General features: G+C 40.1%; 1 protein-coding gene across 1 annotated transcript in view; it reads left to right on the forward strand.

Moving 5' to 3' along the window:
- Positions 1–13,303, forward strand: part of FAM13C (family with sequence similarity 13 member C) — a 117,730-nt gene that overhangs the window by 87,588 nt on the left and 16,839 nt on the right. Inside the window, exons 11-13 of the mRNA XM_018911060.3 lie at positions 4,134–4,197; positions 9,211–9,361; positions 9,737–9,802. Of these exons, the coding sequence (XP_018766605.3) occupies positions 4,134–4,197; positions 9,211–9,361; positions 9,737–9,802 (281 nt within the window). The remainder of the gene's footprint in view (positions 1–4,133; positions 4,198–9,210; positions 9,362–9,736; positions 9,803–13,303) is intronic.

The raw sequence follows: 13,303 nt of genomic DNA on the forward strand, positions 1-13,303 counted from the left end.
GTGAAGTTTTCTGCCAAAGAAAAATTTCTGAGAGTTCCCCCTCTTCACCATTCTCCAAATAAACTGGGAATGAGGTGGTTTCATTTATCAGGATTTATCTGGTCCCAGGGCTGGTCCCTATTCTGTGATTCTGTAACTCTATTTTTGGCAGAGGCTGTAGGGGGGCTGTTGCAGTCAGACTTGTGATTGTTCTGCAGTAGAAGTGGAAATGCTGGTAGCCCAGGGCTGCCCTGGATCTTGGGGTCAGCCAGAGCCTCTTGAGGTTTCTGTGCTTCCTGAGGGGAGGCCAAGCTCTAGCAAGACTTTCAGTATTTAAGTTTGCAAGGCAAGTATATTTTGAGAGTGCAGTTCAGGAGGGAACTCTTGAGGTTTCTAGGGTTTCTGCTGAACAGCTACAACTCAGAGATGAGTGGGAAGCAGCAGGGAAGCTGCAGAAATCCTGATGTCCCCATGTAGACCTGCATGGCTGAGGCAGAGCCTGAGAGGCTGCATTTCCTCACTTGCACAGGCAGCCAGGTGAGAAGGGAGGAAGCTGGGAAATGATTGACTGGTTCCTAAGAACAATTTCTTCAGAGAGGGTGGTATTGAAATACTGGTGTTTATGGTTCCAGTGATACTTCTTGTACCAAGGCAGGGAAGATTCTCTGAGCAAGCTTTTGGGTTGCAGTACAATTAAGAAAAAAAAAGCAAAAGGGGGGATGGGGAAAGGATAGAGGAGGAAGAAGATGAGAACAGCTCTTGCTGCAGCTGCAGTAAGGACCACACCTGTTGAGTACAAGAGCTGCTCATAGTAAGAATAACAAGTGCTGGCTGGGTTACACAAGGGCTGGGACTCATGAGACAGGAACTGCTACACTGGCTTTCTGTCTGACCTCCCATTCCAGCACTCAGGGACTGCCCTTGGGCCCTTCAAGGTTAATTTCTCTTTTGTTGCAGGTGTGCACTATATGTTCACCCCCCAAAGCCTGCTGCAGTTCTGCATTGCTTTCATAGATGCTATAGATGTGCTTTTGAATCATCCACCTGCAGCAGTTTGGATTTCATAATGCTTTTTGCCATTTGGGAAGGTCTCAGAAAGGAGCCTTCTGTTTTCTGGGTGCTGAGATGTGCTGGTGGTGTGTTCTGCTGTAACTCTGGACAGACTGTACCAGTGCCCTGCCAGGGAACTGAGACTGCCACTGCTGAGGTGTTAACCACCTAGATCACCCTCACTGGCTCCTGGACTGGACACAAGGGAGGAGTGTTGGGCCAGGATAGACTGAAGATGACTCTGGAAAAGGAGTTTCATCCCACAAAATACTGTGAGGTTGATGGTCAGGACTCACCCTGGCATTACCCATGCCATGACACACGCGTGGTGTTGTAGTGCATAAACACATAAACAGCCTGGGGATGGGGTTTGTATGACCAGACCTGGGCTGGAGTGACATTTGCAAGTTACAAATTGTAATGCTCCTTTCTGGGTTTCACAGAGGAAATGTGGTGGGGATTTGCTTATGTACATCTTCCCCAGCTTTTAAAATTATGGGGTTTTATTAGAATTTTATGCAGGTTTAAAAGTGATGTTGTGCATAATTCAAAACTTTACATGTCCTGGTCTGTATTTTAAACAGCACAGTGCTCATGCAAATTTATTTCCCCCTTGAAGTCTAGTAGGAGCTCTGTTATGATAATTAGAATCTAGGTGGGGGTTTTTTTCTTTTTTTTTTTTCCATTATATCTATAAGCCTCAAATGTACATGTTACTTATTGCATCTTTGCCATCTCTGTCATGGAGAAAAGGATAATTCTGCCAAAGACAGTCTATAAAGGAGGATGAGAGACATATATTTGAGTAGTGGCCACAGAGAGAATTTAATTTTCATTATTTTACAGGATGTAAATTATACAAAATAAGGGTGCTTGCAATTATTCAAAATTTCAGCTAAGGCCTGAAATAGTTTTAATTTACTCAGCACAGATTGAAAATGAGGGCTTGTTCCTGCTGCTTTTGAAGTTAATGGATATTTTGTGATTGACTTTTAATGAGAGTAGAATCCAAACCATAGTTATTAAATTGTAAGCCCTGTGTTGCCTGGTGACAATCAGAAAACCTGCATTTGCCTAGCAGAGCAATTAATCTTGGTGAAAATGAAAAAGCACACCCTAAAACTTTCTGTGTAGAGTAAGATCAGCTCAGCACACAGGAGACTGAAAATGTAAATGCTCATCACTCAGAAATGGTTACTCATCTTAATGATTTCAGTATCTCCAGAATACAAATAATGCATAAATAAGAGCATCTTACTCCAGTATTTCTAGTGTAAAAGGGAACAGTGAAATGAAAGATTCAAGGTATCCTAAAACAGCTGGCAAGAACATCAGCCTGAATGAGAGAGGTGGTACCTCATGGCTGCTGTAAACATTTTGCTCTCCAGAGTGCAAGACTCGTGAGGTGTACAGCTGTAAATTATGTAGAACCTTATACAGTTCCTGTACAAAGTGCTGCTAGCATTTACTGTTTACTGTTTGTTTTGTCTTTTTTTTAAAAAAATGGTTTGTTTTTATAATATAAGGGGAGTTCCTATTTGCTCTGTTATGCACCCTGAAAGGAGTTGTCCAAATGAATACCAGAAGTGTGCAAGTCTGACATGTGTTCATCCTCATGTCTAGCCCTAGTTCAATGAAATAAAGCACCTTAAATATTTTTTCTTAATTAGTGAATTAGTCCTTCAGCTGTTTATATTCTTGCAGCTGCCTCCTTACATGTTATTAAACCAAACTACAAATATTTCACTCTTTCCTATTAAATTAGTCCTTTTGCTGTTCTCATGACTCATTTCTGTTCCTATGGGAATTGCACATCTTGGATCCTGTTTGGAGCCAAGTGGTTTTTCACCCTGGTGTAGCTGTCTAATGTGTCTGCTTTGGTAAGAGAAGTGGCATAGCCATCATTTCAGTCATTAAATGCCATACAAATCCAGGAAGAACTACAACAAACACCTCTGCACCTCTCTGTTCTGGTTTTGAGGTCTCTAGAGGATTTTACAGCTATTTCTTTTTGTTGGGATGACTCTATGCTCAGAAAAATATGAATTATTTTGTGCAAAGGAATCTGGGTTTTGCGTTTGGTTTGATCACATCTCTGAGTGAGTCTCCAGGGGCCAGCAGATATCAGCACCTTCTCAGCACTGACAAATCTCATTCTCTGAGACAGCTGCAGTTTTCTTGCTTCCCCTGAGTTGAGAGTCAGCTCATGTTACACCCATGTCAGGCTCTGAAATCAGGTGTGGGAAGCCTCAGCTTGTTCTGGGCATGGACAGAGTGGTGGTGGGAGGCTATTGGTGTTGCTCAGTCTGTGGGAAGCTGTTTCCAGATTGGAGTTTCATTCCTTGCTGTAGTGAATTAGTACCTAATTCTGATTCTGGGAGCTGTGTGGGCCACATCTGCCAGAGTGGGGCACAGCTCCTCAGTGGCCAAAGCCAGGGAGAAGAGATGTGCCCCTCATAGTCCAGGGCCTTCCTTTTCTCTTCCCATGGGGAGAAGCAGCAATAGACTGAGAGAAAACCAAAGGTGTGGACATCTCTGATGGCAGCCAAGTGACACTTGCTAGAAAATGAGGACATCTCTCTTACAGGATTTCCAGGCACCTGGGGCCTTTCTGAAATTTGCAAAAGCAGAAAGCTGAATACTGGAAGCCTGCAACGTCATCAAATTTAATTATGGAAAGATTTATTCTTTATGGCTGTGATACAGGAAAACTCTTGTTCCTGATATGAAGCATGTGGGACAAATTGTGCTTAGATTTAAGCATGTGTTTGAGCTTTTTCTTGGCATTAACCCTGTTAGCTCACCAAGTCACACATCATACATCTGTAGAACTTTTTGACACGACAGAGTCAGCCCAAATATTATTGTCATAGTCTCCAGGACTTCATTAACAATTTAAATGTCTTATTTAGGATTCCAATAAAACCACTGCTGTTTTCAATGGGTAAAAAATAGAGATATGACTTTCATAGAAATACTTTTTCTTAAATAAAACAGATTAGTTCTGTAATTTATAAATTACATACACACATGATGAAAATCTTGAGATATTTGCAGCACAGATAGGCAATCTATTGAATGATTTTTTAAATTTTGTTTTGTAGAATAGATCAGAGCACAAGCATTTCACCAAAAGAAGCAACTGATCAATTTAACAGCTTAAATGAGGTAAGTGTAACCAAAAGTTGAAATATGATGTTATAAATTTTGAATAGATGTTTTGGTTTTTTGTTAATTTCAAGGTCTTGGAATAAGGTAATTGCTTAATAATCTTAGACTAGCTTTTTAATGAAAGACTGTAGTCATGTTTTGGAAGAAAAGCTTAAAAATGTGATATGAGATTGCTAAAATAGTTTAAAAGCTAGAAGCAAGAGATTTAAAAAATTTTTAAGCCAACCTGAGATTGCCTTTTTTTTATGCTCAAAAAAGAATCAAACACTCATTACTGACTGAGTGAAGGGACATCTTTTGAGAACATTTGATTTTTTTCCTTGTATTACAACTCAAAATGGTTCATCTGTTAAATGTGAACTGTTTATATGTTATATATCATATGTTTATATATACATATATGTTATATGTCATATAAATATGTTTTGTTTAAAAATAAGGAGTTTTCAAGGTTGCTACATCCTGCATAAGTAAGCTAGGAGCACTGCAATGGAGTCTAAAAGGTGAAAAGGTGCTCCGGATGTAAGATGGAAGGAGGGGAGAGCTGAAGAGGGGAATCAAAGAGAGCCAAATACCAGTGACACTTGAAACAAGCTGCTTTCACAGGGATTGTGCCAGGAGTACAGTGTGGGTGAAGCACAAAAAAACTGTTGGTGTGATGACATTGAACCGTGAATGAGCCTGAGCGAGGTCCTCACAGTCAGCAACACCCTGGGAGGGGCAGGGGGTAAAGCCAAGCTTTGCAGTAATGCAAAGTGGGAAACCCTATAAAGCATCTCCCCACACCTGGGGACCCTGCACCCCAGCACAGAGTCCAATCACACTGGAAGGACAGTGGGGGACATGGGACTTACACAGGGAACAGGTGGGTTTTTTAGCATAGGCCAAGACAACACAACAAAACCAGCAGGAGAAAAGAGCTGGGTGAAGAGAAGTCCATTCCTGAAAAACTCTGGAAAATAAAGCTTTGTTTCCATAATGAGCCAGAGAGCATCTATGTCTATTAATAGATGCCTGACTTTCATTAGGGAAAGACCACAATATGTCCTTTTAAAGGAACTCAGACCTAATAGTCTCCTGGCAGTGAATTGTTTTCTCTGCATTTTGTGTCACTGTGTGTAGCTCACTGTAGAAAATCTTAATGCTGACAAGCAGGGCACATTCAGTGACAATACAAGAGAGTACAGTCAGCCTCTTTAGAGCTATCTCAGGCCCTGGGAGAAATCATTAAGTTATTGTTTCTTTTGAGAAGCCCCAGTGCAAATATTCACTGAAGCTTCTGCTTGAAAGCTTCCATTTAAAATTCTTGCAAAGGATTCCTTAAAGGCTAAGAAAAAATATTGTAACAAATAAATCAGTGTAAAATATTAAACCAAATGATTAGCTTAGAAATTTAAATAAATTGTTAATAACCAATGAGGAATCAGCAAGGGTTACTACCTGGTGCTTTCTTTTTCAAAATCTTAGATTTTTTTTTTGTGTCTCAGGACTATTACAAACCTGTGCCATAAGAAAAATTCTCTTTCTGGAGTAGAGAAAATGGGGTCTCTCTTCACTGCTCACCCATGGCATGATGCAGACCCAGGGCATATCTTGTTCTATCTTATTGTTGCTTGTTTGTTCCCCATAAAGGAAGTTCTGAATTGAAAATGTTATATGCCTCAAGGCACAAATATTGCCTTAACGGATACTGCAGAGATTTATTTATGTTCGCATAAAATGTGCCTATCTTATTTTAACCTGAACTCTCAGATTAAAAAGCTGTTCCAGTGTGACATATAAAAGCATTAATTTCCTTAGAGAAAAAAAAATGGAACAGGTTGAAATTTGCTCAGCTTCTTTCCAATATGAATCACTTCAAAGGCTATTAAATGCTGAAAGCTTGGATTACTCTCCTTCACTGCCCCAGCCGATTTCATAAATCCAGTAAATCCATCAATAAACTGGATATAATAGAATAGCTGCCTTCCTGGCTGGGAGGTGTTGTCTTAGATAGCAAAGGTTCTATCATCATCATAGAACAAGGATTTCATATTATCAGAGCTCCATACCTTCTTGATACAGGCAGCTCCTCTACACACTGACTTCTCCAGGTCCTCACAGTAATCTGACTCTCCTCACTCCTCTTTCCTTACTCATATATAGCACTAGTTCTTATTGATTGCAGGTGTGGCCTGTTAAGATCAGGCCCACTTCCTATAAATATCTTCATTTTACCATTATTTGTAATGATGTACAATGCTTTTTCTCTAGTGGAATTGGCTTAGCTTAAGAACTTTGAATTGTGAGTCGCTTTAAGAGGACATACAAAGAGATAAGAAACCTTTGTTCAAGACAATTATAACTGCTTATTTTTCAAACTTCTGGGATACTCTTCTTAAGAGAGAACAATATGGTTATTTTTTCAAGGCAATTTATGTGTCCATTTGAGATAGTGATATGTCCTTTCTTTTGCATTAGCATGGATCAGGAATTACTGCATCAGAAAAACTCATGTTAGGCACCATAATGAACCTGGAATGAACACCAAATCTGAAGTATTTGAACAGAGATCTGAGCTGATACAGGACACCATAGCTTAAATTACTTCTGTTATACTGGATTTCCATGTAGGAGCACTCTCAAATTCAGGATGATGCCCACCATGGCCTGACTTTTCCCTCTGTGTGTTTCAGCTGTTTGCATTGGCTTCTGGCATGTTTAGCAACTTCCTTTGACCAGCCATGAGCAGAGGTGGCCCAGGCAGGCCCCAGGGACAGGTCTGGCTGCGGCAGAGCTGTGAGCAGCATGTGAACAGGCTGCTTCTCCCCCAGAGCAGATGTGCTGGCCTTTGCTCTAAGCTGTGTCTTGTGCCACATTTCCAGTTAATTTGTGGTGACTTTTTCCTGGATAGTGCAGCGTGGTAGCACTGTAACACTCTGCTGTGGTTGAGGATAAGATGGGGTTGGTGGTACACTCCAGATTCATCATCTCCCTGGTAACATCAAGACAATCAAAGCTACTTAGTGCTTTTCTCAAATCCCTGTCAAGGGCACACTCATGAAAATAGATAAGGTATTTCTATTATCATTATTATATGATTTTCTTTTAGTATTTTGGCAGTGGCTGGAAATTTGCCATCCACCCACCTTCCCCAGATGGGTGAAAAATATCATTTAGAACAACTGAATATAAACCAGCTGGTGAATAACAGCATAAGCATTGCTGAAATACAGTGTTTAACAATGTAGTCTGTGAGAATGCTTTTACACTCAACTTCCCATAAATATCAATGTGTCATAAGGAATAGTGATGCAAAGTGAATGTATTTTCTTGAAATGGGATTTTTCTTGTCAAGTGCTTGAAGTAATAGTCCATGAAGGTTAAGTCCTTTTATCAGACATTCACTTATTTTTTCCTTATTGGCACATTCCTATGAGTTGACATCTGTGTTCTCCCTAATTTTCATCAGCTCTTCTCCTGGTAAGGTCCATGCTGGCATCAGAGTCCTCACTGGTACAGTCATCTTTTCTAGATGACATTAATGACTGTAAAGTTCTGCCTGTCTGTGATAATTTCACAGCCACTTTGTTTGGGATGACAGACAATGGGAAATGAGGACTTTCCAAAACAGTGCCATATGTATAGTGCAAGTCAGCATTCTTCCCTTGACAAAGAAAAGCACGGCCCCCTGATAGCTTTTAGTGGTGAGAACGTTTCCATAATTTTCCTGAATTTTATAAAAGGAATGAAAGGATAAAGACAGAAAGGCATCCCTGATCTTAGACAACTGAGCTGATTTTTTTTTAACCAAAAGTCATTTTTGGGTTTACAAAAGGGGTGGCTTATGACAAAAATAATGCAAAGAAGTATTAAACTACTCATTACATAGGTGATGTATTTTCACACAAAGGAAACCAGGCCGATAAATCAATTCATTTTTCATTAAATGAATCAATAAATTGGTTTCAGGTGTTTCACAGAGTGAGAAAAAGTGTTTTCAGGGTATAAATATGAGGGATTTTTTTTTTCTTTTTTTGCATCTCAGATTATTTTCTTCAGGAAATGTCCTTCATAAATATGTATCACTTGAGCGACTTAATGTTATACGTACATTCTGTGTGTGCCAGCTGTGTAGTTATTAGGACAGCCTTGTGTGGTTTTGTTTTATGTTTTGAGCTGTATTTCCCTTGAGATGAGAGAGCTGAATGTGTGGGGTGTGGGGAGTGATTCATTTTGCCCAGTCAGATGGTGATTAGGGCTTTCACAGCATTTCCATCACAGCGAGATGCTTGTGTCAGATCGTGCAGCTCAGTGCTGCATGCAGCATTAAAAATTCAAATCAGAGCTGGACCACGCATGGCACAGAGGCTGGAAATGATGTGGCAGATAACTGTCCCTGTCATTGATTTGCCTGCAGCCAGTGACAACGATGTGTTCATTTTACCTTTGCAGCGGATCACAAATGATCTGCTGCCCTGTAGAACTGGAAGCAGCACACATAAAAGCCGTGTCTACATAGTGAAGTATCTATAAAACAACCAATTAAAAAAAAAAATCTCTCTCCCAAGAATCCCTTGAGTGATCGTGTTGTCAGTAACTCTTTGTTCACTGCTGTGTACTGCACTCACAGGCTGGAGAGGGAGATTTGATTTTTTATGAATGGTAAATGGGGAGGGACATAATGTCATCAGATCGTGATGTCAGCCCAATGAATGAAATACTTCCTTAATGTATTGCTTCAAGCCCAAGAAGAGGGACACCATCTCAGCTTGGCTTCCTGGAATAAATCTCCTCTTGCTGACAAAGTCATCTTTCCCACGTGCCATGAATAATCCATGTAAATTGGGACTTAAATAACCAGGAGTCAAGAAACTCATGGAATAGTGCACGTTTGTTCTCCCCACGTCCTCCCGGAGCTGGCAGTGGAACACCCCTTTGCAGGCGCTGCCGATGGGCTCCGGGAGTTGAAGAGCAATTGCTGATCCCTGTTGTTCTCTACCCAGCCCAATGTTCTGCTTTTGTCTGCAGAATTCTTTGTTGAAGCTGCAAGCCCTGGAAACTGATCTGTGCTCTGCATTTCTGCCAGCCCAGGAGGAAACTCCCCAGCTGCCGGCACCCAAGGACACAGCCCCTTCTCCAGCCCAAAGCAGTGTGCAAGCTGATGGGGCCAGTTGTGGAGGTAAGCGAGCGTGCCATGATGTGCTCTCATTTGCAATTATAAAAAAGCCTTGTGACTTGCACTTTAAAATCAGGCTTGCAGCCCTCTGGGAAACAGTGCAGAGCTAATGCAAAGCACCATTTCCTCCTGCAAACGCTGTGTAATGTAAAAAGGGGTGATACCTGTAAAAGAATGGAAATTAACAGCTGTAAACCTACGGTTTTCTGAGAGGGAATTTTCCTTTTCAGAGAGGTTTAAGAATCCCAGTTCTTTTAGTTTTAGTTTTAATATGTTATTTTTCTCCAAGTAAATTTACTCTCTTTACTTCCTATGTCTTTATTGTGTGAGATCACCTGCCATATCATGTAATTCTATTTTTGTCATTCTTTTTGTCAGAGCAATATCACTTCATTTCTCCTATTATTGATTTTAATTTAATGCATCAGCAGAGAGATAGCGAAGGTGAGTTTTACAGCATGTGGATTTTAATCATTCATGATCCTGTATTATTACCCAGCTGGGCAAACTGTGGTGTATTATCTCTCCCTCTTCCCTCAATAGAGAAAGAAATAGCCCTAAGGCTCAGCACTGTTTTTGTCAATTCATGGCTTGTAGTCACAGGGCTGGCAGAGTCGTGATGCTCAATAGAAGAGGAGTCACTGCTTGAGAAAAATAGGTCAAAGGCAGTATGACTAATACATCTCACAGACAAGTGACATGAATACACAAATACCTAAGTCGTGCACCATGTATGGTTCAAATTAAGGCAGGTGGGTCAGTAATCCCTTTGCAATTGTTTCATATCAGAAAAAAAATCTGGGTTAAGAAGAACTTATTTTAGGAGCTGCTTGCTCAGCATTTTCAGCAAGAAATAACATTAGGTTATTTACAAAAAAAATCATAAATGATAGTGTTTTACTTTAAAAATTCCGATGTTTGAGGTTGGCACTGAAAAAATCAAGGAACAATACATGTAGAAATCAAATTATTATGAAGATGAAGGAATCTAAAAATTCTAAATGTCCTGATATTTTTTTTGTTATTAAAAAAAAAAAAAAAGAAAAGATGTGTTAGTCCAGCCAGGCAAATACTTTAATAGCTCTTGGACACAGCTATGGAGCCTGGACTGAGGCTAACCTTGATGGGGATCTGAAGCAGAAGCAGGTCTCATTTGTGTGCTGCACAGGAAAAGACATTCTGCAGCTCACCCAAAATCTGCACTGACTCCTTTCCTTTGTGTCAGGGTGGAAAGGACTCCCTTCCCAGTAGTTTGCTGCATTATTTTGCTCTGGTGGTTTTATGGTTCATTGTTAGGATGGTTCTTAGTTGTTTCCCCTAAATTATTTTTTGCTGTTTTGATTAGATTTTCTTTTTATTTATGCTGGTGGTGATCGCTGCTTCCAATCCCTTCTCTACTCCCATTTCCCCTCTGCAGCCACATGGGGAAATGTTGCATGATGTAGCATTTCTCTTGCACAGTTTCAGAGCATGCTCTGCCACTCCAGCAGTTCAAACTCGTGCTTTAGTTAAAGCTTATCTATTTAGTGGGTTTTAATGTGCCCTCATTCCTGTTAACATCTGCTTTGTGGTTTGTGGCATTTTTAGTAACTTGACATTTTGCACAGAGAGAGCTGGTCCTAATTCTGTCTCTTAAATTACTGCTGAAATCTTCCAATGCATTGAGCTGTCACATGGCACTATTGGCTATTTGAGCTCCACCTTGGCTGGAAGTCCAGGGATTTGTACCAGGATGGGAAGAGAGTTTCTAGAGGAAGTGCCATCCATGTTCCATCTATAGTTTTCAGCCTTTCCTCAGTGGATCTGGGAAAATTAACAAAATCCTTCCATTCGCATCCCAGTCAACACATTTTAGAAAAGTGTACATCAGATGGATGGAGAATGAAGATACAACAGTCTAGTAAGATGACAGGGTGCTTCAGGATGCCAGTTTAAAGGGGATGAACAGTAACTTATCTCTGAGCAAAGTCAGCAATTTCCAGTTTACTTTTGAATATGTGAGAGCTGAATTAGAGTTGCCAAAGTGAGACTGTAAAGAGTTGTGATGGGTACCTAAGTTAGTTTTTTGAAGGGGTAATTATAGAAAAGTATGGTGCATTTTCTGTAACTTTTGGATATGAAATTACATCACCTAAGTGCCTGCAACAATGAGCAGCTAAACCTAACTACAGGAAATGACTTCTAAATGACTTTTAAATTAAAAATTCTGATAGAGGCGTTCACAGATGTAATGTGTTTAGGACTGAAAACACTACATCTGAATATTATTTTTTCTATACAAGAGATTTCTGTGTATTATTGTTTCACTTGAAGAATATCACAGGCATAAATACAGGCTTGTACTATAGAACTTGTCATATGAAGTCCACCTGCTGAACCATGCTGCAGATTATCAGACACTAGAATTTGGCTTTAATTCCTATGGTGTTCTGTCAGTGCTAAGCTGCATGGAGTAGATGGGATGGAAGAGATGCTAAGAGGCAAGAAACTTGTATGGGTAGAGTTTGCTTTAATTCCCAGTTTTGGCAGAAAAAGAGGCTAAAATTAGGCAAGATACATGAAGACAGGTAGAAATTTTGTCAGTTCATGGGCTACTCTTAGGATAATATTTAGTGTCTTGTTTAGGATCTACACAGAAGTGGAATCAGGATGATGACCTTAAGTGTTAATTAAAAATGGAGTTGGTTAGAACTTGTCATCATCCTGAGATGTCATTACCTACTATTTTAGTAGTTGTGCCACTGAAATGAATCAGTCTGAATTATTTGCTGACCGCTTCTGACTATTTGGCAGTAATTTAATGCACTTCTAGTAGAGTTGGAACTAAACCCTTTCTTGGGCCATAGCAAAGTTGCAAGAGTATTCAAGCCTTGCTGCAGAAGGACAAGGAAATGAAATGGCCTTTGGGAAATATTCCCAAATTATAAACATGCAGGTTGCCTCCCTTTTGTTTGCTAGCAGAACAAAAGAACCTCCTTGAACTGTGTGTGTTTGGTTTTATGCTGGAGCTGCACCAGCCACTACTTTTCCTGTGTATTTATCTTCCAGGTGTGCTTAGCCTTGAATGTGTGCTTTTCTTCCATTTCTGAGACTGGGCTGGGCCTATAAAATTGTCTGGTTGTAGATGTGAGGAGCAGCAAATGTCTGTGACCGTATGGTTTAGCAGTGGTACAGACTGTCTCCTGCATGAAGGACATTTTTAGGTCTACAGGAAGTCAGAGTTCAAATGTTGGAAAGTTATTTCCTTCACTTATCAAACACAGACTGGCTGATCTTTTCATCACATCATTTTCCTTTCACAGTGAGGGCACTGATACTTAATACTTATTCCTTGTAATAACAGAACATGAAAAACTGTGCAATTGCTCTTAGTCAACCTATTTCCCAGTGATTATGTGTTTCTTGAAGTTCAAAGATGGTAAAATTAAAGCAAGGGAAGCCAGGTTCTTTTCACTGACAGTACTGTTATTCTGAAAAAAACAACCCAGAAACACCAACAGATCAAAACCAAACAAAGGTATTAATTTTTAAAAATCTTAAAGGGTAAGGAAAGAGTACTTTCCAAAAAGAGAGAACACTTTTATTTGCAGAACACCAATTATTCCAGCCATTGTCACTGCCTGTTGTCAGTGTCCATGATTCCCCAGGACCGCTCAGTGCTCCATCCCTGCTTCTCCTAGGTGCCTTCCTGGGGTCTCTCTGTGGGAGAATTTGAATCTCATACAAGGTTTAGGTGATTGGGTGTTGCTCTAGTGTCTTGGAGAGCTGAATTTGACCTACAGAGTATGAAGTACTTAGAGGAAGGATGCAAGGGTAGAATTAATAAGCAACTACATTGTCTCATTGTGAAAATGCTTAACAATTATAATTGATTATGCTGGTAAGAGTAGATGAGCTTATAAATACAAGAGTCATGTAACTTTTGCTTAACAGAATAAACTGTGA

This window comes from Serinus canaria, chromosome 6 (assembly GCF_022539315.1).
Source record: "Serinus canaria isolate serCan28SL12 chromosome 6, serCan2020, whole genome shotgun sequence".
Taxonomy (NCBI): domain Eukaryota; kingdom Metazoa; phylum Chordata; class Aves; order Passeriformes; family Fringillidae; genus Serinus; species Serinus canaria.